We start from the raw sequence: 26,892 nt of genomic DNA, 5'->3' as shown, positions 1-26,892 counted from the left end.
CCAGGGCATGACCCCTGGCCTCCCGTAAGGGCCAGTTACCACACAGCTAGCCCGCCCGCAGCGCCTTGTACTTCCAGCGCTACTTTTAGCACGAGTCTGTCATATCACACCATCACTACACTTCCAGGGCCGTAACTCTCCGCCTTCCCTCACCCAAACAGCTAGTCCACTGATCTAGGGGTTAAAGGTTGAATGAGTTAATAGACTAGTGAGACTAGCCTATTTCAGACAAAAGCAGGGCCTGGGGACACCGCAGACCTGGATCGATTTACGCAACAACGATTACGGCACTATTTTCTTGGGGATTTCACAGAGCTTTAACCTCGACTGAGTTTCAGCGGCCCACTTTAGAAGGCGACCAGCGTTCTAACGGCTCAATTCCTCGCTCCCTCCTTTTTAATCATCTCCCTCCCTCACTCTCCCTCTCTCTTTGGGCTGTCTTATTACAGTGTTTGGGTTTGTTTGAGGACAGGGGAGTTCCACTTTACTCCCTGAATTTATTGTGCCCCTGTTGACCCTCGTTTAAACTACCCCACCCCCCTCCTTCCCCCAGCTCTCTCCACACCCTCTGTTTAAACACAATGTGCCCACCCTCCGTGTGCTCTTGGCTCTAGCCTTTCCTTCCCACTCCCAGATCCTGATTCCCGGACAACTGACACCAGTCCAGAATCAGGAGAGAGAGAAAAAAATAAAAATTAGAGCTGCCATAAAACACTCCAGTCTTTTCAGCGGGAGCCGTGCAGAGGGAAGCCAACGCTCAAGACGACTGCTAGTTTGCTTTCCAAAGAGGGAGAAAACAGAGGCTGCCCACAGGCCTAATCAAGTACTTTGAGAAAGAGAAAGAAAGACTGAGAAAAAAAAAAAAGTGTGGACATTACTCCCTCACATATCCATGGAAATGACTAAAACAGATTTACAAAACATGACAGACCTCCGTGAGACCCGGGGCTTCTTGGACTGAGGAACACTGCTCAAAAAAACCTTAACTTTTTAGTCCCCCAAAGCATACCTCTAGCTTTTCCCTTCCACACACAGACATGCATTTAAAAAATATATAATTTAAGGCAGAGGAAAGTACTGTACCTACTATGTCTATAAATGTTCACTGACAACTTCTCCTGTTTGAGGACATTTAAGACCACCCTCCACTGTCTGACTTGAGTGTCATGAGGACTAGACGGCTGTAGATCTGAAAGGTGAAAAGACACACGCACCTCAGCAGACCGGGCTGGTCTCTGGTCAGCGTTACTACTGGATCAGGATGGCGTGTCCAGCTGGTCATGTAACGAGAGGGAGGGGAGCTACAGCAAGCTGCAAGACTTCCAGAGAGGAGGGGAGCGATAGACAAAAATGGGGATAGAAAATGGAGACTAAAGGTCCGACAGAGGCAACAGCTGTGAGATCCAGTCTGTCAGCCAGCCAGCCAGCCGACGGTTCCAGTGTTGACCTCAACATCACCCTGCATTACAGCCTAACCCCACTTCCTGTTATAGATCGATAGCGCCACGTCTACTCAAGAAAAGAGCTCACCTATCATTTAAAATGAGAATGCTTTTGAAACCAGAACTTCCAGGCCTCTGCAAGGAAAATCAGAGCTGAGGTGGTGTTTGGTTATTGAATGAAAAACAGGAATTAGGACCCCGGCATTCATCACAGATGTGTGTTTTCAGTCTCGTCCGTTTTCTTTCCTCGGGAAATCATCCCGAGACTTCAAACCGCCATGCGACCTTGACAAAAACACACGGCACACTTGAAGAACCCATTACTGTGGGCTAGAATAGGTACCTCAACGCTATAATTTGAGTCACAGGCTTCAAAGCTCTCCCATAAGCACAGTCTTCAGACCGCCGGCTGGTGTGCGTGACTACATAGTCTATGGCATGCATGGTTTCCTCCTAGTACCAGGCGGTGTCAACTTCCTGCCCAGAGACGTGCGTCTGGCCCTGGCCTCGGGTCTGGTCTAGCCTGGCCTGGCGAGGAGGAATACAAAGCCTTTTATGGCAAAGACTCTGCCTGGGAGAACTTTACCACGAGCAGCCACGGCCTGTGTGTGTGTGTGTGTGTGTGTGTGTGTGTCAGGGGAGCGGTGCTGGCAAAAAGGAAGTTTTCTTCATCCTAAAATAAAGTAATGAATGCAGAAAATACCTCAGAGGCATGGTATGGAAAATGACGAAATTAGGGAGGAGAGACAGGAAATGGCTCAGTGAAACATTTTTTTTTTAAGAACGAGCACAATGGTTTTCTGGGGGGCTTATGGAAGCTGTTGAAAACGTGTGTACTCTGATAATATCTGTAGATGAAGCCTTAATGGCTGGCGATAAGCTTTTTCACATGACAGAACATGTACCAAGCATGGATCACATACACCTGTCTCACTGCTCCTTATGGGGGGGTAGTAGAGATAAGAAAAGAGAGCGGGGAACGATTGAGAAGATGGAAGAGCGAGAGAGTAATTACAAATGTATAATAGTGGAGAAAGGAAACGAGGTGGGAAAGATGAGATAAGAGAACAGGTAGAGGGCACAGAAAGATGAAGAGAAAGGGCAGAGCCAGATGAAAGAGGTTGGAGAGGGGAGTGCAGGGCCTGAGGCGCTTGGTGAGAGGGGGGATAGGAGAGACAGGTCTACATTAAAAGAAGTAAAGAAAGAAAAGGGTAAGAGAAAGAATAAATGAGGGATAAAATATGTCAAATATGACATTCTCTCGCCTCAGAGAACTTGTGTGGATCGTTTCGTTTCTGGAGTGGACCATCCAGTGCCTGTGAGCACCACTCTTCAAGTGGAGAAAGTCCATATAGACTATCTACAATCCAAACGGTGTGTTCACCGGAGGTTTTCAGAGTGCCAACCATGTCGGTGAAGTAAGCGCAGTTCCCCAATCCTCCTTATCGGGAGTCAACTCGTTTGGCCTAGAAGAAATCAGTTGTGTGACGACGCTGACTGTGCAGCGTTCAGGACTACAATAGGAGCCCGCTAAGGAGAGGCGGCCTTCGGCAGGTACAACACGAGACAGGCTTGTTACTGTTCCACCCCAAACAGTCTGCTTCCAATTAATAACCTCACGTTACACAAATATGCAGAGGAATTAGCCCGAAAGGCATTCGACTAAAAGCGCTACCAAAATAAGGCTGTATGCATTACGCTAACAGTGGTTTATTTTCTAAGCAACCTTTGAGTCCAACCACTTGGCGACTTTGTACGCATCTAACACTAGGCCTGTGCTTTTCATTGATTTATTTTACCTTTATTTGACTAGGCAGGTCAGTTCTAAACAAATTCTTATTTTCAATGACGGCCAAGGAACAGTGGGTTAAACTGCCTTGTTCAGAATGACAGATTTTTACCTTGTCAGCTCGGAGATTTGATCTTGCAACCTTTCGGTTATTAGTCCAACGCTCAAACCACTAGGCTACCTGCCGCCCCCATGCTTAGTTATCACCTCGACTGGGGAAACGGGCTAATTCCACTGACGCACATACTGCGACTTTAAAAGGCTTGGAAGCTAAAACAGCTCTGGTTTTTAATAGCGCATTTACAGCATTATCGCTAACTGTAGCCATGTATTGACTTTCCCCCCCTCAGCCAGAAGAGCCTGCCTGCCGAGCGCAACAACTCTTGCTTAAAATTGGCCCGGTAAACTGTGGAGGCATCTAATGATTTGCAGATGGAAGTGGTTAATGCAATCTGTGACAGGGAACAGCTTTCAGCATCCATCCAACGCGGTTACCGTAAACAAGATGGCTTCTAGCACACACGCGATCGCAGATCTAGGAACAGCTTACACTCCCCACAAGCAGAAGGAATTAACACATGGACCCCACAATGATTTGGGGAGAAGAATGTGTAGTTAATAAAGTTGAGCCAGACAGCGTGAGCAGTCATCGTCGCCCCCCCAGTTCTCTCTGACTGGTAGTTATGATGGATTTTCGAAGCTCCGGCTGACCATGCTTCCTGTATCTCTGGTATGTTGGGGGGGGGGCTTCACACCAGAGAAACAGGCTTTTCTCACCACCTGGTTTTCATTCGATAATGTAATACCAGTCGGACAGCGGTGGGGGAAAACCACCCTACAGTGTCTACAGTGAGGAGGGGGGAGACAAGACGACAACAGATAAAGAACAGATGTCTGGATGATGTTCTTTTACTTTGTTGACCAACAAAGAAATGTATCTGAAACCACAGCCCTAGAAACAAACCCCAAATAATTTATCTGAAACCACAGCCCTAGAAACAAACCCCCAAAAAATGTATCTGAAACCACAGCCCTAGAAACAAACCCCCAAAAAATGTATCTGAAACCACAGCCCTAGAAACAAACCCCAAAAAATGTATCTGAAACCACAGCCCTAGAAACAAACCCCAAAAAATGTATCTGAAACCACAGCCCTAGAAACAAACCCCAAAAAATGTATCTGAAACCACAGCCCTAGAAACAAACCCCCAAAAAATGTATCTGAAACCACAGCCCTAGAAACAAACCCCAAAAATGTATCTGAAACCACAGCCCTAGAAACAAACCCCCAAAAAATGTATCTGAAACCACAGCCCTAGAAACAAACCCCCAAAAAATGTATCTGAAACCACAGCCCTAGAAACAAACCCCAAAAAATGTATCTGAAACCACAGCCCTAGAAACAAACCGAAATAAATCAGAGGCCAAAAAGAAAATCAATAGGTAGTTAGTAACAGATACGATTAAGCATCCCTGAAAAGATTCATTTTGTTGAAATATAATTTGATCTGAGAATTTAAGCAAATTGATTGCACCCAAATGTTTAGTTATAGGATTCAGGTAATAGTCAACAAATAAACTACCCAACATTCGATTTGGACCAAACTTCTTCCTACCAATGAGTAAAACATCCCAACATGCTCTCAAGCCACCCATGACACCCCCCCACCAACACCAACACCAACCACTAGTATACAGAATCAGTTCTATGTTTGACAAGTAGAAAGAAGCAGAGGCTTTTCCATACTATGTAAAGTATTCCCTGTGAAGAATCTGGTGTCCAGACAGAAGCCACTCCTCAGCAAAAGGCACATGACAGCCCGCTTGGAGTTTGCCAAAAGGCACCTAAAAGGACTCTGACCATGAGAAACAAGATTCCTCTGGTCTGATAAAACCAAGATTGAACTCTTTGGCCTGAATGCCAAGCGTCACATCTGAAGGAAACCAGGCACCGCTCAAGACCTGGCCAGGGTTTGAATACCTACGTAAATGTGAGGTTTATATTTTTTATAAATTTGCACAAAAAACAGTTTTTGCTGTATGGAAAAATACACTTTTTACATTTCCACCAGTCGACTGGTCCAAAGAACAAACAACTCTCGGTCGACTAAGATTTATTAATTTTTTTCCGGGGACAGCCCTAGATCTATTTCAGGCGTCTAAATTGAGTATACTTCTCAAATGGTTATTTTCCCCTGAAAACCACAGACAGAGGAGCAGGCCCGAGCAAACCAAGCCACGGCTATAAAGAGAGAGGAGTAAGGGCAGGAATCTCCACACATTTCATACTCAGCTAGTCTAGGTAGAAATGTGCAACAATGGCAGTCTTCTCCGATTTTTTCTTTCTCTGATTTCTTCTACTTTTAGAAGTCAAAGACAAACTGCCCTGAGGCCTGTTTGATAGTCTTCTTTTGCAAATTCTGTTAAGTCGGTTTTTCGTAACCTAGTTGAATGTACGTTTTCATGCCATGTTTCCTACAATCACATACATTTCCCTTCATACAGGATCAGTTGATAGAACCCAACGTGTTGGAGGCTGGGGGTCCCATCCAGCCCGTGACTGTGCGCTGCAATAGGGCTAAACCCCATTCAGAGCCCCAATGCCCCGCTGAAACTATAATGTAAGGGCATCAACATCACAACAGACGTGTGTGAGGGGGAGAACAGCTTACAAGCTTCACGCCGTTGGTGTTTGACTGCATGTGAGGAGTGGGATTTTTGGAATAGCGGACACCTTTTGGAAACACGATAGCCTCGCTGGTCCCACTCCCATTCACAAGGGAGCAGTATCAATATTGTTGTATTTTTGTCTTTGTTTTTGCGAAACCAAGGAAGAGTCGCCTTCCCTTGCTTGTAGAAGCTAGCTGGCAGCCTGGCTAAAAACATAGCAAGCTAGCCTTGTTAGCTTCCCACATCTTTATGTGACATAATCAAATGTATAATCAAAGAATATGCCCAGGCAAATACTCTTCTACTTGGAGTTCAATATGGTGCTTGTGTATTCATTCCCATATTATTGTGGCGGCATGGTAGCCTAGTGGTTAGAGCGTTGGACTAGTAACAGTTGCATGTTCAAACCCCCGAGCTGACAAGGTACAAAATCTGTCGTTCTGCCCCTGAACAGGCAGTTAAACCCACTGTTCCTAGGCAGTCATTGAAAATAAGAATTTGTTCTTAAATGACTTGCCTAGTAAAATAAAGGTTAAATAAATAAATAAATAAATGAGCTAAAAATAGAACGTTATGTTTTGGTCACGGAGAGAGAGAAAAAAAAAGCACTTGGCTAGCTAGTCGGCTACTGTAGGTTCTACCATTTCACAATAGCCTGTAATTACTAGTTATTACTTCTAAACAAAACACACTTTTGGGTGGGTTCTTGTTGTTTAGGTTTACTATTTGAAGCAGTGGCTGAGGTTATCCATGCAAAATAGGCTACTTCGATGAATAGCCTATAGATCAGATCAAAGAACCAAACGACAACACTGCCCCCACTGCTGCGGAAGGAATATTCTTTCGGGTGGTAAAAAAAAAGAAAGCATATTGAATGCCGTGAAAAATGACATTGGAACAATGAGAACTATGCATTCATTGGCTGCGTTCACAGGCAGACCAATTCTGATATTTTTCCCACTAATTATTTTTTTGTTGTTGTCCAATCACAGATCTTTTTCAGAGCTGGGCAACAAAAAAAATTATAGCAAAAACAAGATCAGAATTGGACTGCCTGTCTAAACGCTGCCATATAGTCTCCCTTCTGTTATTCTTCCTCAAATGGTCACTGAACTGGAAAATCCACTCGACGGTGATAAAAGTTAATTTTTAAAAGGCGGTACATGTAGGCTACATGCATCAACCAATCACTGTGGCATTCTAGCTCCACTGAAAGGAGGGGCATGCATAACTTGTCATTACCTGTTAGCTTTGACAGAGATTGTATTGTGCATTACAGTAGCCGATGGCATTCTTGTGACTGATGTACTGTACAATAATTCATTCTTACAGCACGGAATCCTAAAATGATGGGCATTCTTAAACAGATACTTCAGGATTTTGGCAATGAGGCTCTTATCTACTTCCCCAGGTTCAGATGAACTTGCGGATGCCATTTTTATGACTGCGTGCAGTTTGAAGGAAGTTGCCAACTAGTGCCAGCGCAATTAGCATTGCCGTGGCAAAATCCGTCTAAACTCCTTTGTAAATGGACACAGAAACATACAAATTGTATTTATGGGTTCATCAGACTCTGGGGAAGTAAATAAAAGGCCTTATTGCCAAAACCCTGAAGTATCCCAATACTGTACTGTTATCTAAGGTTCCATAATTGGGACTGAATGTTTCCAAGCGTTTAGGTGGAGGTAAGAGTAGGGAAACTAATCAGCATGGTCGGTCTGTCAACTCTGTCCCATGAAGGATTAGCCTCAGTACGTCTCTCAAAGACTTCACAAGGAAAAGCCACACCGACAGGCCCCATGGTTAGGCCAACAAGTTTTAAACTGTGACTTAACAAGGTAGGCCCCGAAGTGCAGCCTTTTGTGTTTAAAAGAGCGTTTCCTGGTAAAAAAATTATAATAACACAAGGTGTCTACATCCAGCCATGCACATACAGACTGAGACAGTGTTGTCATGGGTTACTTCAATATATTTCCCCACAGTGCTAGAGTTCTTCATGGGATGGTGGCCTAAACAGGTGGCCTAAAAATGCTTTAAAAAAAAGTTCTTGTAATGTTTTATATAGAGAATGTAGGACCATCAATTTATCTCAATCCAAAACACCTCTAAGCAAGCAATGTTCCTGTTTGAATTGGTTCAAACGGAAGTCGGGGCTTTAATTATTTACAGTGGTTGAGACGACATATCACATCGCTCTTGTTCAGTCTGCTGGGGAGAGCTGTCGCTGCATGCTGGAAGCCAAACCAAATTCCACCGACTAGTGAATTGCTGTTAACCTGGAACCTGGAGCTGTAAAAAGCAATTTCAAATAGTGAGCTGTAAAAAACACTGCGACGAGAAAACAGTAGGCCTTATGTTTAAACGAATGCAAGTTGCGCCTACTTTGCAGAGAGAAAGTGGACAGAGCATTTTTAAAGAAAAAAGGCGCTATGTTCAGTGCCAGACCTTAGGAAACGATATGTTCCTGCATCCAATAGCTGCTGCCACCAACAACTGATTTAGAGTCGAATGACATGAAAAGGACAGTAACTTGGCTAATGTTACACACTTCTCACATGGTAGCGATGTTGGTCGTCACACACACACACCATGGATACACTGTTGCTTCTACACCCACCGTATCACGGTAACAGGGAGTCTAGAGCCTACTTCGTTCATATTTTATCCGAAACTAACATTCTAATTGAGAAAAATAAATGTACATCTAAAAACACACGAACAAGCATATTCTGATCATTAGAAACCCGGTATTTTTCTAATTGCAAAGCAGACGCGTCTTCCAAAATGTAAACCAAATTGTATTTCCCCAAATCAGCTATTGATTAGATGTTCCTTCTGCTGGAAAGTTCCACTATAAACCAAACACGCTGCTTGTCACGCCGTACCGTCGAACGAGTCGACCGCTGCCTTGCCTCCACATTACAGGAGTCGGGTCTCAACCAGCAAAACTAGACGAAAACTCCAAAAACACGGTTACTTTTTTTACCTTAAGACTTTGCCCACCGCCTGAAGGACCATTTTACAACTTAATCCGCTTTTCGAGTTCCTCTGTGAGTGCATATCCGTATTGTCTCCTGAAATGGGACTATAATCTCCGACCATAACTGAATGGGGGAGGATTATTATAATTTTTTTCCAAAAACAACGTCTCTCGCCACACCGTTCCTCTCCGAAGAGGCTGCAAAATTAAATACTTCAATTTTTGACGGTCGGCTTTCGTAACGAAAGACCTGAAGAGGAAAAACCTATTTGTGGCTCTCGCAAACTGCCCGCCCCCCTTCTCCACATGCAGCCAATCCGGGAAGAGGAGAGTCCTTGAGGTGCGAAACAGAACCCCCACAACCAGGGAAAAGGGGGGACACTTAGTCACTTGACCAACTGAATGACTTTTAACAGAGTTGGGAGCTGCCTTAATGCACATCCACGTCATCGGCGCCCAGGGAAATGAAGGGCGTCACAGCTCATGTGGACGTGGTCCATCTTCTTCCTTGAAGCGTTGTCGCAAAAGTGGCGACAAAAAAAGAGAGAGCCAGGTGGTCTGAAGAAGGGTACGAACGGAGCCATAACGGTTACAAATGTAACTAGTTAATAATGATCACACTGTGGGATGAATACCCCATCTACTACGAGTTGTAACTTTGTTGTACCATAGTAATATCTGTCGTGTTACTGTACTGTAACAACTTTTAAATACCAAAAACATACTGTAAACACAAAGTGGTGTTATCAGTTTAAAACAGAAGTACTCTCATATTCTTCAGCCTGAGGCTATCCCTACTATGTCCCACCCAGCTGGATAAAAACAACTAAAATTAAAAATCGCAGTTGGTTCACGACAGGGTACATGTTGAAACGGCGAGGCCACATTCTTGTGGTTGACTTCAAACCTCACTATGAGATGAGAGATGAGCAGTAGATGGCCATGTAGCGACTTGACTTTGGCACAACAGGACTGGCAGTGTACCGGTAAGGTAAATCGGCTCGGAAAAGCCTCCAATTAAGAACGAGTGTCAAGGCTGAGGCTGAGTTCCCGGCGCAAGTCTGATGTCGGGTTGAATAGAGGCATTACACCATCTGGACTTGATATCGATCCTCAACATTGAGAGTACAAAGCCATCTTGAAATAGACCTACTATAGACGGCCTTATGACGGCAAAAGAAAGTGAAGACAAAGGAAAAGAAAGTCTCAGGCTACGTCAAAGGATCGTGGATAAAAAAAGGCATTATACATCTTTCTTTCTCCCCACTATCCTCAGACACTTCTTTCCCCATCTTTCATTCTCCCCCTCCATTTTTATCTCTTCTGACCCCTTTTCTGACCAAGGCTGGTATCCCTAAAGCATCCGAGTGCTGATCTAGGATCAAGTACACCCCCCCCCCATCAATATAATGTAATTCATTATGATATAAAAGCCAAACTGACCCTAGATCAGCACTCCTACTCAGACACTTTATAAATATGGGCGCAGGTTTCTCTCCTTGCCCCCCCTTCTCTCCGGCTGGACCAGTGGGCTTGCAGCTGCAGATGTGAGACATACCAGTGGACTGCTGTAGCATGGAAGCTCACAAAGACACACTAATCTGGGGGGGCTGGAGCTCAGCTCTCTCCTAGTGTGTGTGTGTGTGTGTATATATATATCACAGACTGTCAGTGTGTAAGGGTCTGAGTACGTCAGGGTCAATCAGTGCGTTTGAAAAGTCTTTACATGTTTGTGTGCGAGAGAGAGAGACCCTGCTTGTTTGTGTGCTGGATGTGAACCCTTATCACGTACATCTTACAAGTATCAGAGAGTGAGGTGGTCTGATAAGGGCCATGTACAGGTCCATCTGCACGCTCTGCCAGCATGGCTCCTTCTTGGGAGACATGTCTCCCCGTCTGGCCTCAGAGCTCACTCGGGGGTTAGGGTCATCACTCTGAATGGCTGCTGCTGCGGAGAGAGAGAGAGAGAGAGAGAGAGAGGCCAGAACAGGCCAGAGCCTTTTCTCGGGAGCTATTTATAACCTCAGCCTGCCTCTGCCTGGTCTATACTGACCAGAGTGAAAGGGGGAGAGATTGAAAGAGGTGGTGAGGACAGAGAGGGCCATGGGTGAACAGTTCTAAACGGCTTCGGGCCCTACCTGAGGTGGTGACCACTGAAGTGAAAAACAATGTCATGGAAAAAAAAGAGAAGAAAAAAAAGTTTCCATCCATTTGCTTACAGCTATTACATCAGCAGTTACCTAAAATAGAAGGCAGCCATTCAAGACCACTGGGCCAGAGCCAGAGCCTCTGCATTCAGAATGAACTCCATTGAAGACCGAGGGCTCTATCAGGCTTCAAGGTCAAATACAACTTAATGAAGTTCCTGGAGTTAAAAAAGCAATTCATTTGCTGGAAAGGACTAATCCATTATTGTGCATGAGCTGATTTGGGTCTAAATTATGCTGATAACTACAACTCATGAATTGCTGTCGTTTCTGGAGTTCCAAAAAAAGTTGGCTAATGTGGTTGGCAACGGTCTCCTAGGTGACCCAACATAGGGGCCTTCCAGGTAGAAATAAACCCCCTGACTACAGACCTACAAGTTGGACTCGTTCACACAAACAAACACCATTCTCACATAGCCTAAGATTTGACGTGGGTGGAAACTGCGGTCAGACACATTCTTTGTGTACCGGACAGAGAGAAGACTCTCAGCTACTGCTGACGTCACCAATGGCAGCTCCTTCCGAGACCAGACATGGCACCACTCACCGTGCCACCTGGTTTAACCGTACTACACACACACACACCTAAACCTTCCATTAACCATTAACTCACGCTCTGAAAATTCTCATGCTCTCTCGCCATTCCATGGAAGAAGAGCGCACACCTAGGACATCGGACATAAACCATATTCTGTGGAACAAACGTGATCTCACGTCACTAGATTACATGTAAACCAACCTCAGTAAAGTATGTCCAAAAAAAAAGTCCCTCTTCCCCAATGTTATCTAACACGATATGACTCAATTAGCGCGACTCACAGTCTGTGGAACAAGCACGTAGCTATAACCCATAACACTAAACAGTAGACCATCTGACGTGATCTGGCTCATATCCCCTTTCTTGCAAACGTACGTTATTTTCTTCTTGAATTGCTCAGTGGCGAACTATGAGTAAACTATGAGAGTCATGACACTTAAGGACAGCAGCAGGGGGGAGGGCGAGAAAATCTCTGACCAAGTATCAGCGGATAGGGGGGCAACAACTTCTAGCCTACTTAGACTATCACAGACAGCTTCAAGGCATCCCTGGAAACCACAGTGTCTGCTTTGAGGGCCAGATTCACGTTGCTCATTAAACTTACAACGGAGGGAGAACAAAAGAGTTGCGTAAGACGGTTGCTGGAAACACTGACGTCAACAGCCAGGACTTATGACTGGCTGCTCCTGGAATGACGGTGAGGTAAAGTCAAACTGGTGGCTGATGCTCAATCAACCATCTATAATCACCATCATCCAACTCGAGAGAGAAAGCGAGCAAAACAAAAAAACTGCGGTATGGAAAAATGACAGCGTTTCATGTTATTTATATATTTAAGCCTTTTATTACGACAGGGACCAGAAAAGGGTGTGGTGGTAACGAGAATGCCGGTGAAGGAAAAAAAAAAAAAGACGATTCACTCTGCCACGATGAAGGACGCGACATTCACAGCCACTCAGAATAGAACGAACAACAACAGTGAGAAAACGTGACGAAGCCAACGTCAAAAAGTTTGGCCGAAACTGAACCGAAACTTGACTAGTCAATTAGTAGGCTATGTAAAATAACTTGGGTAGAAAACATTTTGAAATGGGGTTCATGTTAACAAAAAAGGTGTTTTCCAATCTCCACCCAAAACGTGCGTAGTTGACATCAAAACTAACAGCTAGTACCCTAGTCCCCTTGAATAAAATTGGCCGAGCTGGCTGGTCCCCTGCTCAGCGGACAGACATTCCACCATTTTAAGACAAAGAAAACACAGATTCTTCACAGCAAAACAATGTATCACAGCAGCAGCAGACGGGCAATCGGGCCTGGCAACAGCTCAGTCCCACCCCATGATATAGCCAATGGCACTGTAGAATTACCTTGAATGACTGGTGTAGTGACCAATGGAATGGCAGAATTGGGGCACCCCCCCACGCTACAGTGGAGTTGGGTGACTCTCTGGTCTTTGCGTGTGTAGTGTGTGAGAGTGTGCAGTACACAGTGTGTTTAAGTAAGGACTTAGCCAGTGAAAACAGTGCAGGCTGAGGGTCTTAATATCTGTGGGAGTTCCTATAGGCCCAGGATCTACTCAAACACTGAACCCTGTGACCTGCCAGGGAAATGCAATCCAGTAGGTGCCAGTGTGTGTATGTAACAGCATTTATTGTCTTTGTGTGTGTGTGTGTGTGTGTGTGTGTGTGTGTGTGTGTGTGTACAAAAGGCAAATCCGGACAACAGAAGTAACAAGTGAATGGTAGACCTACCAATGACTCAGTCATTTTACTGATATCAACTTTGTTTATGAACTAAGTGATTCAAGCTTGTAATTCCGCTACCAAATTGGTAACAGGACTACCGTACCGGAATTACTGTGCCATAACGGTCTGTTACTGTCCTCTCTTCCACTGACATACTGTCCTGTTCAGCTCATAGTGTCTCCTGTTACTGTCCTCTCTTCCACTGACATACTGTCCTGTTCAGCTCAGTATCCTGTTACTGTCCTCTCTTCCACTGACATACTGTCCTGTTCAGCTCATAGTGTCTCCTGTTACTGTCCTCTCTTCCACTGACATACTGTTATGTTCAGCTCATAGTGTCTCCTGTTACTGTCCTCCCTTCTACTGACTGTTATGTTCAGCTCATAGTGTCTCCTGTTACTGTCCTCCCTTCTACTGACTGTTATGTTCAGCTCATAGTGTCTCCTGTTACTGTCCTCTCTTCCACTGACATACTGTCCTGTTCAGCTCATAGTGTCTCCTGTCCTGTTCAGCTCATAGTGTCTCCTGTTACGGTCCTCTCTTCCACTGACATACTGTCCTGTTCAGCTCATAGTGTCTCCTGTTACTGTCCTCTCTTCGACTGACATACTGTCCTGTTCAGCTCATAGTGTCTCCTGTCCTGTTCAGCTCATAGTGTCTCCTGTCCTGTTCAGCTCATAGTGTCTCCTGTCCTGTTCAGCTCATAGTGTCTCCTGTCCTGTTCAGCTCATAGTGTCTCCTGTCCTGTTCAGCTCATAGTGTCTCCTGTCCTGTTCAGCTCATAGTGTCTCCTGTCCTGTTCAGCTCATAGTGTCTCCTGTTACTGTCACTTCTCTTTATTGTAATGAATTGGACTGGACCGTACTCAGTCCTGAATTGTACTGTGCTCGACTCATGGTATGGTACCGTTCTATCCAAACGGACGTCTATGATAGGTACAGATTTAGTCCAGTCCACCTGTGGACGGTAACATCAAGGCCAGGGTGGGCTGACCAAATTTCAACTACCCCCTCCCCCCTTCCAGTTAATGTTACCTCTCCCAGCTCTTACTGACACCTACCCATGAGCCCTCTCTTTCCATTTACTGTAACCAGCATCCGTACTAGAGGTCGACCGATTATGATTTTTCAACGCCGATACCGATTATTGGAGGGCCAAAACAAGCAGATGCCGATTAAATCGGCTGATTTTTTAAAAATGTATTTGTAATAATGACAATTATTACAATACTGAATGAACACGTATTTTAACTTAATATAATACATCAATAAAATCAATTTAGCCTCAAGTAAATAATGAAACATGTTCAATTTGGTTTAAATAATGAAAAAACAAAGTGTTGGAGAAGAAAGTAAAAGTGCTATATGTGCCATGTAAGAAAGCTAACGTTTCAGTTCCTTGATCAGAACATGAGAACATATGAAAGCTGGTGGTTCCTTTTAACATGAGTCTTCAATATTCCCAGGTAAGAAGTTTTAGGTTGTAGTTATTATAGGAATTATAGGACTATTTCCCTCTATACCATTTCATTAACCTTTGACTATTGGATGTTCGTATAGGCAATTTAGTATTGCCAGTGTAACAGTATAGCTTCCGTCCCTCTCCTCGCTCCTCCCTGGACTCGAACCAGCAACAAGGACAATTAGCACACGCTAACTAGCTAGCCATTTCACTTCGGTTACACAAGCCTCATCTCGGGAGTTGATAGGCTTGAAGTTAAACAGCGCAATGCTTGACGCACAACGAAGAGCTGTTGGCAAAACGCACGAAAGTGCTGTTTGAATGAATGTTTACGCGCCTGCTTCTGCCTACCACCGCTCAGTCAGATACAAGTATCTAAGTGTGCTTGTATGCTCAGTCAGATTATATGCAACGCAGTTATTGCTCAATAATATCTAGTAATATCAACCATGTGTAGTTAACTAGTGGTTATGATTGATTGTTTTTTATAAGATAAGTTTAATGCTAGCTAGCAACTTACCTTGGCTTACTACATTCGCGTAACAGGCAGTCTCCTTGTGGAATGCAGCGAGAGAGAGGCAGGTCGTTATTGCGTTGGACTCGTTAACTGTAAGGTTGCAAGATTGGATCGCCCGAGCAGACAAGGTGAAAATCTGTCGTTCTGCCCCTGAACGAGGCAGTTAACCCACAGTTCCTAGGCCGTCATTGAAAATAAGAATGTGTTCTTAACTGACTTGCCTAGTTAAATAAAAGGTATTTAAAAAATATATATATTTTTAAAATCGCCGCCCAAAAATACCGGTTTCTGATTGTTATGAAATCTTGAAATCGGCCCTAATTAATTGGCCATTCCGATGAATCGGTCGACCTCTAATCCGTACCCACTGAGCAATGCTCGCTCACGCTCCTCTTATTGGTGGACAGCACATGTTGCTTAAAGCTCATTTACTGCCATTCTACAACATTTTGTCATAGGGCGCAGAGAATTTAGCGGGGTTTAAAGCTAATTCTCTTGCAATTTTATACATTTTGCCATGTCTAACGTGTACTCATGTGATATTTGAGTGACTTAAACATTACAACAAGGTCAGCCGAGTGGCACAGCGGTCTAAGGCACTGCATCGCAGCGCTTGAGGCGTCACTACCGACCCGGGTTAGATCCCAGTACTACAGATCAGGGACCCATGACGTAATTCTGTTTCCGGGTGTAACTCCACTTCTCTTCCTGTAGTTCAATAACCAAACTCAAGGGGGCCCGTGTCATAGCTGACACCCTTTCTGCAGACATGTTGTCATCTTAATTCAGAGCAAGTATTTCAATTTTTTGGGGGGGAAAAACAAAAACCTGGAGGGAGATTTTCACTGTAATTTCGTTAAAGTTCGCATCTGCACAGTCCTTCCGCTAAATTTGTTTTCTGTGGAAATTGTTCCAATTAGTCATTGTGCATAGAGTTGTATATTTTGTTACACTTTTAAAATCAATGGGTTTTTGTTTGGCATACATTTTTAAGTTAAAAAAAAAAAACAGCCAAAGCTTAATTTTGTTATCGTGGAATTGCCCTTAGCAAACACAGCAAAGTAGCAAGTCAATGGGAGTGTCCCTTTAAACTGACAAGAGGTCAACCTTGTTTGCTGAACTTGCTTGACACACTACCTCAGACGTTCAACTCAGCCCCTCTACAATACACCGTGTGTTGGCTGCTGAACGAGGGTCAACTGCAAACGGTCCTTTGCTATCAACACACTTTGAACTCAAGATATGGGGTCATTCATCATTTGTCTATACAGGTGTATCGTTTCTAAAACATAGGATTTTACAGAGTAAACTTGCCTACCTTCTTTCTCTTACCGCCCCCCCTATCTCCCATCTCCAGGTATGTATTTCTTTCAGTGGCCACCTATGGGGCCAGACGATATTACAATTTTTTCCCCCTCTGCCTTGATCTACTCTGCCTCATGCCTTGCATTCCAGCCGGAGGAGGGCTGGCGTGCACCGACATGTCATCCCTTGTTTAATCCCTCCCCAGCTAAACAAAGGAAAGTCAGAACAGAGAGAAAGAACAGAGATGAGCATTCTCAGAAGGAGAAACGGGGTGGGGGAGAACAGGATCTCACCTCTAAGAACAAGGGCACATTGCAAAAGTTGTCTGTATCTCTGTTCGTTTACTTTGGACACTTCCTCTCAACATTCAACAACTGACATTTATGGAAATGACACTGCTTCATTACAGACACATTTATAGTCCCATTAATATCACCGACAAAGACTGAAAGGTCAAACAACTTGCTCATTTTTCTAGGATTGGAGCTGGTTCTCGGAGAGAGGTGGCACCTGGGCACCAGAGGATGTTTGAGAGTGGTAAAGGAAAGGGAAGCCATCTTTGTTTGTGAACAGTTTCAGAGTTGTGACCGATGAAGGAGAGAGAAAGGACGATGACAAGACGGAGCCGGACGAGATGACAACGACAAGACCTCGCTCACGTCTGTCTGTTTCTATCTCCATAGCTACAGTTTCAGTTTGGACTAACTGTGATGATATCGGGTGGTAATGGGATGGGAAGGGCAAAGGGTTAGAGGACAGGAAGTAGCGGGAGGCGAAGAGGAAGGAAGAGGAGCGAAGATAAAAAGACAGGGGGGAGAGCGAGGGCGAAGAGGTGAAAGAAGAGATGGGCAGTGGACAAGGGAAAGAGAAAGGATCGAAAGCGGGAGAGTGAAATTAGGAGATTTAATAAAGAAGGGGAGGAGAGAGGGAACGGATTTAAAGAGAAGAGTAACGGGGGGGTGTCGCAGTATGCCCTTGCTCATTGTTCTGTACTCTCCCTACATTCCCGGGGAGAGGAGAAGCCTCACCGTGCTGCTTTCAGCCTCACTCAGTCAAAACATCCAGGTCATTACTCACTTCCTGGCCATCACCACGGCAACCAAACGTCTGTCTCTCACTCTCCATTTCCTCGCTGGGTTTTCCTTCTACCCCCATCACTTTGCCTTCTCTTTTCACCCTCCAGTGGTCTTCTTCCAACCCCTCTCTGTCAGAAAACCCATCTTCATCCCTCTTTCTCTGCCTCTCCACTCCGAGTGGAGGTTGGCAGGCCGTATTTTAGGTGACAGGTTGGAATTAGAGCCGGGGACGATACAAATCTCACGATGCTCGTTAGTATCGTGGCAAGGAAACAAAAACAACTTCTTTAGGAAAACAGCCCCAATGTTGGAAACACACACTCCTCTTCCCCCCAAGCTATAGCACACAATATTTTACATACAGCAGGTTTTTAAAAAGGACCAAAGACCTTTGGGCTTTCATTTTTCCATGGGAATTTTTTTTATTGCGATACTGGTATCGTCACAACCCTAGCTGGAATGAGAGCAGCATTGCAGGGTCAGTGGACCCCAGGACAGATGGTCAGCTATGAGATGGGCTTGATAAATGGTCAAGAAGGTTAAGGTTTGGATGGAACGTGCAGATCCTAGAGCTGTACTTAGGGGAGTAGACTTCTGCAATGAGATCCAAAACGAACACGTCGGGTTCACTGCCTGTATATTTGACATTGGCAGTTAACCTAAGACTCTGGTCTAAGGTCAGTTAGGAGATGTTCCGTTCCTGATAAATTGCTGGAGGTTACTTACAATGGGGGGGGCGGTCAAGTTTGGCAGATCCTGGATCTCCTCTTAGGGGTCAACTTCTGACTCACCCACCACCAGTGTGTAGCACCACTGAGTGATACAACGGCAGCCATTTTGAAAACAAAACTCCCCAAATACCTCCTGTCAAACACCTGTGGGGAAAATACTGCGTTGACCTTGATGGTGACAGCCGGTGCCAGGTATGTCTGCTGAATGATCATTTGACAGACAAGTAGACTGATTCTTCATCTCTGCTGTGGGTGGTGACCATAGAGGTAGCAAAAGGGCTCTGGAAGGCTAGAACCTATTTCAACGTGGACATTACTTTAAAATGGTGGAATCCCTCAATGGCAGTCAGCCATTATGGCAGATACAAAGACGAGCTATTGAAGAAAATAGACAAAACCCGTCGTTATTTCCCCTCTAGTGTGCGCGTGTGTCACCACGCCTGGTGTTCTGAGGGAAAGGGATAGGTTCCCCAAGGCCACAGTCTTCCCATTTCTCAGAAGTGCTTGTGAAACAACAATGATAAGAATGTTCTTCTCTCAGGAATAATATGATAGACGCCAGTAACGACAACTTGGGAGGGCCGTGGGGGGGTCGAGTCAGGACACACCTACTCCCTAAAAACACATCACACCCACCGACTGAACTTTTCTATAAAGTACTGTACGGGGGAAGAAAATGTAAAAAAAAAAAACTGAAACCAGATGATCATTTCAGCAGAAACAGAGCGTACCATTCTGAATCTCGTCTTAAGATACTTGGTTTGGCAACAATGGGGGGTGCAGACTTTATACACTAAGCATGAGAGCACTCGTTGAGCCTCGAGTGTTCACTTCAGAGGGGAGCGTTGTAAAAACAATAGCACCACCTACAGGCAGATTACCAGCCACTGCAGTTGATATGTCAGTACAATACCAAAAGTCAGTGTTAATGTAGCCTAGATATAAATTTGTCTCAGGCCAAGGATCCGTTTCTTTCCAATCTTAACCTAAACAAGGAACAAAAAAAAAACTGACCTTAGATCAGAACCTACGGGTAAATGTGTTACTTTATCCTTTTCCTGGAGGGCGAGTAGGTGAGACGCCTCGCCAGTCAAAGGGAATAAGGCCTCGGTACCCACCCACCCGGTGGAAAAGCATTGTTTTTTTGTATCTACGCACAGACCCTAACAGAAACGTTTTCCCATACTCCATTTCCAGGTGTGTTCCTATGAGGGATGCTGAAGGGTATTGTATGATGTGTGTGTGTGTACATCTTTCCCTGAAAGCTGAACCTAACCCACCACATTCACAGCTCGACGCTCCAGCATCCAGTCAAGGCTGGAAAAACTAAACGAGTCAGTTTCCACTAGTATTGTGGCTCACAGAAAGAGGAGACGCTGGCTTCATGTCACTGTTACCACGTGTAGAACAGTAGTATGTGTGTGTGTATATATATGTATATATATATATATATATATATATATATATATATATATATATATATATATATATATATATATATATATATATATATATATATATATATATATATATATAAAATAACTTTGTTCTAAAAGAGAGAGAGGAAGTGAGACATACTTCCTTTTAAAAGCAACTTCATGTGTGTTGCTACCGGAGCAGTTGAACGACAGACGACTAGACAGAAGGGCACCCAGGTCGAACACAGACATCGTGTCACAGGGAAAAGGGGGAGAACTAGTCAGGTGAACACAGACATCGTGTCAGAGGGAAAAGGGGGAGAACTAGTCAGGTGAACACAGACATCGTGTCAGAGGGAAAAGGGGGAGAACTAGTCAGGTGAACACAGACATCGTGTCAGAGGGAAAAGGGGGAGAACTAGTCAGGTGAACACAGACATCGTGTCAGAGGGAAAAGGGGGAGAACTAGTCAGGTGAACACCGACGCATTCAACTGAAAGGTGTCTTCCGCATTTATCCCAACCCCTCTGAATCAGAGGTGCCGAGGGCTGCCTTAAATCGGTGGGTGGGACGGGACGGCAAGTGGGTACCGTTAACCTCAGCAGGACACGTTTGGCCATTCTCATCCCCACACCCCAATCGTCGCCATCACGTTTCTTATGAGCATTGGACGTGAATTGTGATAGAGGGAGACATGAAGAAGGGAGAGACTGAGTGCAGAGGTCGAAAAAGCACCCAATTTTCATACTTGAGTAAAAGTAAAAACATATGTTAATAGAAAATGACTCAAGTAAAAGTGACCCAGTAAAATACTACTTGATTAAAAGTATTTGGTATTACATATACTTACGTATCAAAGTAAAAATCATTTCAAATTCCTTATATTAAGCAAACCAGACGGCATCATTGTTTATTTTTATGTATGGATAGCCAGGGGCACGCGCCAACACTCAATTTACAAACTAAGCATGCGTTTATAGTGAGTCCGCCAGAGCAGAGGCCGTAGGGATGTTCTTTTCATAAGCATTTTCCTGTCTTGCTAAGCATTCAAAATGTAACTAGTACTTTTGGGTGTCAGGGAAAATGTATGGAATAAAAAGTAGAATATTTTCTTTAGGAATGTCGTGAAGTAAAACTAAATCAAAAATATATATATAGCAAAGTAAAGTACAGATACCCTAAGAAACAACAGCAGTATTTACACCTCTGGATGAGGGAGAACGTGAAGGGCTCTGTGTAGCAGGTAGGCTAAGCAAGAGGGACTTGGGAGGGATGGAGGAAGGGACAACTAACGAGAGAGGGAAGGAGGGAGGAATGTGACGAAGGGAGGCGCGAAGAGAGAGGAGGCTTGTGTAACAAATGGAGAGCGGAAGGGAGGGAGAGTTTGAGGGAAAGAGAAGGACTTTGTGCAAGGGAAGGAAAAGGGAGGATGAAATAGGAGGGAGAGACACAGGCTGTCCCACACCCCACCCTGTCCCCACCAATGTTTTCTCAGGAAAGCAGAGGGGCGGAGGGAGACTGTGCAAGAGGGAGAGATGGAGGGGCAAATAGAGGGAAGCAGGACTCCGTAATGGAAAAGGGCGGAGGGAGAAAGGGATGGCGGAGAGAGAGATGGTAGCTGGCGCCGCCCATGTTTGCTCAGGAAGTCTGCATGTGTATAGGGCAGCGGACAGTGGGCTGTGGGCGGGAACAGGGTGGAATTTGGAGATTTAAGACGATGTCGATTAAAGCAGCCCGCCGCACGTCTCTGTTTCTGGGGGGGGTTGATTTAAATGCAGAAGACACATTTCAGTTGTAACTAACTAGGTATTCCCCTTTAAGTTTATGTAAATGTACAGTGAGTTGACAAAACATTAAGGCACACATCTGTCTATATAAGGTCCCACAGTTGACAGTGCATGTCAGAGCAAAGACCAAGCCGTGAGGTTGAAGAAATTGTCCGTAGAGCTCTGAGACAGGATTGTGTCGAGGCACAGATCTGGGGGAAGGGTACCAAAACATTTCTGCAGCATTCAAGGTCCCCAAGAACATAGTGGCCTCAATTATTCTTAAATGGAAAAAGTTTGGGCTGGCCGCCCGGCCAAAAAGGCCTTGGTCAGGGAGTTGAACCAGAACCTGATGGTCACACTGACAGAGCTCCTCTGTGGAGATGGGAGAATCTTCCAGAAGGACAACCATCTCTGCAGCACTCCACCAATCAGGCCTTTATGGTAGAGTGGCCAGACAGAAGCCACTCCTCAGTAAAAAGGCACAAGACAGCCCACTTGGAGTTTGCCAAGACACCTAAAAGACTCAGATCATGAGAGAGAAGATTCTCTGGTCTGATGAAACCAAGATTGAACTCTTTGGCCTGGATGCCAAGCGTCACGTCTGAAGGAAACCTGGCACCATCCCTACAGTGAAGCATGGTGGTGGCAGCATCATGCTGTGGGGATGATTCTCAGAGGCAGGGACTGGGAGATGAGTCAGGATCAAGGGAAAGAAGAACGGAGCAAAGATCAGAGAGATCCTTGATGAAGTCCTCAGCGCTCAGGACCTCAGTCTGGGGCGAAGGTTCAACTTCCAACAGGACAATGACCCTAAGCACACAGCCAAGACAACACAGCAGTGGCTTCGGGACAACTCTGAACGTTCCTGAGTGGCCCAGTCAGAGCCCGGACTTGAACATCTCTGGAGAGACATGAAAATAGCTGTGCAGCGACGCTCCCCATTCAACCTGACAGGGCTTGAGAGGATCTACAGAGAAGAATGGGAGAAACTCCCCAAATACAGGTGTGCCAAGCTTGGAGTGTCATACCCAAGAAGACACGAGGCTGTAATCACTGCAAAAGGTGCTTCAACAAAGTACTGTGTAAAAGGGTCTGAATACTTCTTAGTTAGGAGAAGTGTGTAGGAATATTACTTAAGAGTATTGTGCGTAGCTTGAGGAAAAAGCAATAATTTAATTCCATTTTAGAATAAGGCTGTAATGTAACAAAACGTGGAAGAAGTCAAGGGGTCTGAATACTTTCCGAATACACTGTACTTCTTGGTGACGTGGCAGTAATTTTCACGTCCGGGTGAAACACATGCCCAAATTCAACTGCCTGCTACTCATCCCCAGAAGATACAATATGCATATTATTAGTAGATTTGGATAGAAAACACTCTCAAGTTTCTAAAACTGTTTGAATCATGTCTGTGAGTATAACAGAACTTATTTAGCAGGCAAAACACCGAGGACTAACTGTTCAGAATGTTTGTTTTTTTGCCACTCTCTGTTCCCTGACTTGTTATTGCCAAGGGATATTTCTTAGGAACCTGTTTTCAGTTCCTACCGCTTCCACTGGATGTCACCAGTCTTTGGAAATTGGTTGAGGTTTTTCCTTTGTGTAGAGGGCCATCTTGAACGAGGGTCACTTGAAGTGTACTGTTAGATAGAGGCGCGTGACCAGAAAGCTAGCTACAGTTTGTTTTCTTCCTGTATTGAACACAGATCATCCCGTCTTCAATTGTATTGATTATTTACGTTTAAAAAATACCTAAAGTTGTATTACAAAAGTAGTTTGAAATGTTTTGGCAAAGTTTTACAGGTAACTTTTGAGATATTTTGTAGTCACGTTGAGCAAGTTGGAACCGGTGTTTTTCTGGATCAAACGCACCAAATAAATGGACATTTCGGATATATATCGATGGAATTAATCGAACAAAAGGACCATTTGTGATGTTTATGGGACATATTGGAGTGCCAACAAAAGAAGCTTGTCAAAGGTAAGGCATGAATTATATTTTTATTTCTGCGTTTTGTGTCGCACCTGCAGGGTTGAAATATGGTTTCTTTGTTTACTATGGTGCTATCCTCAGATAATAGAATCGTTTGCTTTCGCCGAAAAGCCTTTTTGAAATCTGACATGTTGGCTGGAATCACAACAAGTGTAGCTTTAATTTGCTATCTTACATGTGTGATTTCATGAAAGTTAGATTTTTATAGTAATTTATTTGAATTTGGTGCTCTGCATTTTCCTGGCTTTTGGCCAGGTGGGACGCTAGCGTCCCACCTATCCCAGAGGTTTTAACACCAGTCATGTTTGACAAACATAAATGTAGGATAATTCATATTAACGTCTAAAGGCTTGATTCTGTCGACATACTTGTCAAGTCAAGGGGTCTGAATACAGGAGAGAAAGGCCAGCCACTGTTCCTTCCGGCAGGAGAGAAAGGCCAGTCACTGTTCCTTCCGGCAGGAGAGAAAGGCCAGTCACTGTTCCTTCCGGCAGGAAAGGCCAGAAAGGCCAGTCACTGTTCCTTCTGGCAGGAGAGAAAGGCCAGTCACTGTTCCTGTTCCTTCCGGCAGGAGAAAGGCCAGTCACTGTTCCTTCTGGCAGGAGAGAAAGGCCAGTCACTGTTCCTTCTGGCAGGAGAGAAAGGCCAGTCACTGTTCCTTCCGGCAGGAGAGAAAGGCCAGTCACTGTTCCTTCCGGCAGGAGAGAAAGGCCAGTCACTGTTCCTTCCGGCAGGAGAGAAAGGCCAGTCACTGTTCCTTCCGGCAGGAGAGAAAGGCCAGTCACTGTTCCTTCCGGCAGGAGACTGTTCCTTCCGGCGGGAAGAAAGGCCAGTCACTGTTCCTTCCGGCAGGAGAGAAAGGCCAGTCACTGTTCCTTCCGGCAGGAGACTGAAAGAAAGGCCAGTCACTGTTCCTTCCGGCAGGAAAGAGTCAAGGCCAGTCACTGTTCCTTCCGGCAGGAGAGAAAGGCCAGTCACTGTTCCTTCCGGCAGGAGAGAAAGGCCAGTCACTGTTCCTTCTGGCAGGAGAGAAAGGCCAGTCACTGTTCCTTCTGGCAGGAGAGAAAGGCCAGTCACTGTTCCTTCTGGCAGGAGAGAAAGGCCAGTCACTGTTCCTTCCGGCAGGAGAAAGGCCAGCCACTGTTCCTTCCGGCAGGAGAGAAAGGCCAGTCACTGTTCCTTCCGGCAGGAGAGAAAGGCCAGTCACTGTTCCTTCCGGCAGGAGAGAAAGGCCAGTCACTGTTCCTTCCGGCAGGAGAGAAAGGCCAGTCACTGTTCCTTCCGGCAGGAGAAAAAGGCCAGTCAAGGAGGCCAGTCACTGTTCCTTCCGGCAGGAGAGAAAGGCCAGTCACTGTTCCTTCCGGCAGGAGAGAAAGGCCAGTCACTGTTCCTTCCGGCAGGAGAGAAAGGCCAGTCACTGTTCCTTCCGGCAGGAGAGAAAGGCCAGTCACTGTTCCTTCCGGCAGGAGAGAAAGGCCAGTCACTGTTCCTTCTGGCAGGAGAGAAAGGCCAGTTCCCGTTGCGCATGGAAACATCACCTACCTTGCAATCTGAGCGGAGGTAGTCAACATTTTGAAAAACATTTAACCATAAACGGAATTGTTTAAAACCGTCCAGGGGAGAAGGACACAGGGCAAAGGTAGTAAGGAGTATAGAGTAAGAGGTAGGGAGAGTAGGGTGAAGGGGTTTAGGGAAATATGGTGTAGGGTGGTCGTAGTGGCTGGGCATGGCTGCTCTGCTCCAGCACATTAACTTCTAAACCAGGCCGTTTAGTCACAGATTTTCCACTAGAGGGAATGTGCATGCAGACCTCCAGCAGTTCCAACCCCTGACACACACACACTAGAGATGGCCAAATATGTACACTGTTTCGACGAGGGCCACACACACACACAGGGATGGACATACCCCTCATTCCAGTCTGAATGTGTAGGCGAGTGAAACTGGGGTTTTCTGACAGAAATGACACCAAGAATGGACAGAATGTGTGAGAAATTAGAAACATCTCATAGTTCAAAAGAATCCGAATGTCAAGATCCATTTTCAAGTGAATCTAATCTAACAATGTGCCAACCCCCCCGTTTTAAGGACTGATACCATCTCTGGCAATTGTTGTTCAAACAACACTGAAGTCAACTGACCGCAGTCACGTGTTATGCCCAAAAACATGTCCATTTCCTCCTAAATAAATCCCCGTTGTCCATTTCCAGGGATGTTGTGAGAGAGAGAGAGAGAGAGACGGGGGGTAAAAGAGAGAGAGAGGTTGAAAGGCCCACCTCCCTAGAGAGTCTACGCTCCAGATCATTTCCTGGCCCACAGGAGACATGTAGACTAAACTCACTTCAACACAGAGCCAGCATGTGTTCTCACTGGGTTTGTTTGTGTGGATAATGTAGCCTAACACCCATGACACTGCTCTCTAGCGATAGCTGACAATAAATCGCAATATTATTTTTGCGCCAATTTGCTGTACCTGCCCCAAAACTCCAGGGTTTTTCATTCGTAGCTTGTTCTCCATCTTTAAAAAAAAATTTTTAAATGACTGATCCAATCTTCTCATGGGTCTCGTCCCGCTGCAGCAGACGTGGTGAGCAAACATGTTCGGCACGTCGACTCGCAATACATTTTTTAAATTCATTTTTTTATCACAGAAGATGCATATAGAATAGCCACGCATATTGTATCGGCGCCCGAGTATTGTGAGGTCCCTGGCGATTCCCAGCCCTACTGCTCTCTCAGCCAAAGAACATAGGCTCTACCTCGGACACAATATAGGCGCTGGATCCACTGTTAAAAGGGGCATTAAGAGACATCTCTGTGCCTACTTGAGAATTGTGATACTGGTCATAACTGCCTGGAGAGATTTTTTAAATATTTTTTTACAAATCTATTGTCCATCTTATGACCCAAATTGTCTCCTGTCGGGAAGAACGTCCCTATTGGAGGTTTCCGTCCGTTAGCCATGACTTATGAGTACTCGCCGCACCGTAGCCTGTCTTGTCAGGGAATACCACACGCACTAACCAGGTGAACAAGCTCCTCAAGAATGACTGACACGTAACAGATGTGGGGCAAAAGAAACGACGTAACTCGGGTCCAGAGTTGTTCCTCACCATGTAGACTGTTTAGGAAAAGCTCGGGGCCCTATTCATGGGACAGGAGTGTTTAGACAAAGAGGAGTATGTTATGATGGATTCCAGGACCAAGCCAAGCATATTTTGTTTCCCTCCTGGAGGGCATTGTTAGGATGG

The 26,892-nt window shown here is 45.1% G+C and overlaps 1 protein-coding gene across 6 annotated transcripts in view; it reads right to left on the bottom strand.

Annotated features, from left to right (window-relative positions):
- LOC112218236 (MOB kinase activator 2) overlaps positions 1-26,892 on the bottom strand; it is a 98,382-nt gene that overhangs the window by 10,761 nt on the left and 60,729 nt on the right. The window contains exon 1 of one of the 6 annotated variants that reach the window (XM_024378867.2): positions 10,674-10,762. The exons of 3 other annotated variants lie outside the window; for them this stretch is intronic. In XM_024378867.2, coding sequence (XP_024234635.2) covers positions 10,674-10,747 — 74 coding nt within the window. In that variant the 5' untranslated portion in view covers positions 10,748-10,762. Of the gene's footprint in view, positions 1-1,214; positions 1,979-8,887; positions 9,195-10,673; positions 10,763-26,892 lie in introns of those variants that run through there. 2 more of the 6 variants (XM_024378862.2, XM_024378863.2) reach the window with 2 other exon arrangements.

Source organism: Oncorhynchus tshawytscha, linkage group LG19 (genome assembly GCF_018296145.1).
Source record: "Oncorhynchus tshawytscha isolate Ot180627B linkage group LG19, Otsh_v2.0, whole genome shotgun sequence".
In the NCBI taxonomy this organism is placed as follows: Eukaryota; Metazoa; Chordata; class Actinopteri; order Salmoniformes; family Salmonidae; genus Oncorhynchus; species Oncorhynchus tshawytscha.
This window is presented reverse-complemented; position numbering and strand designations above follow the sequence as displayed.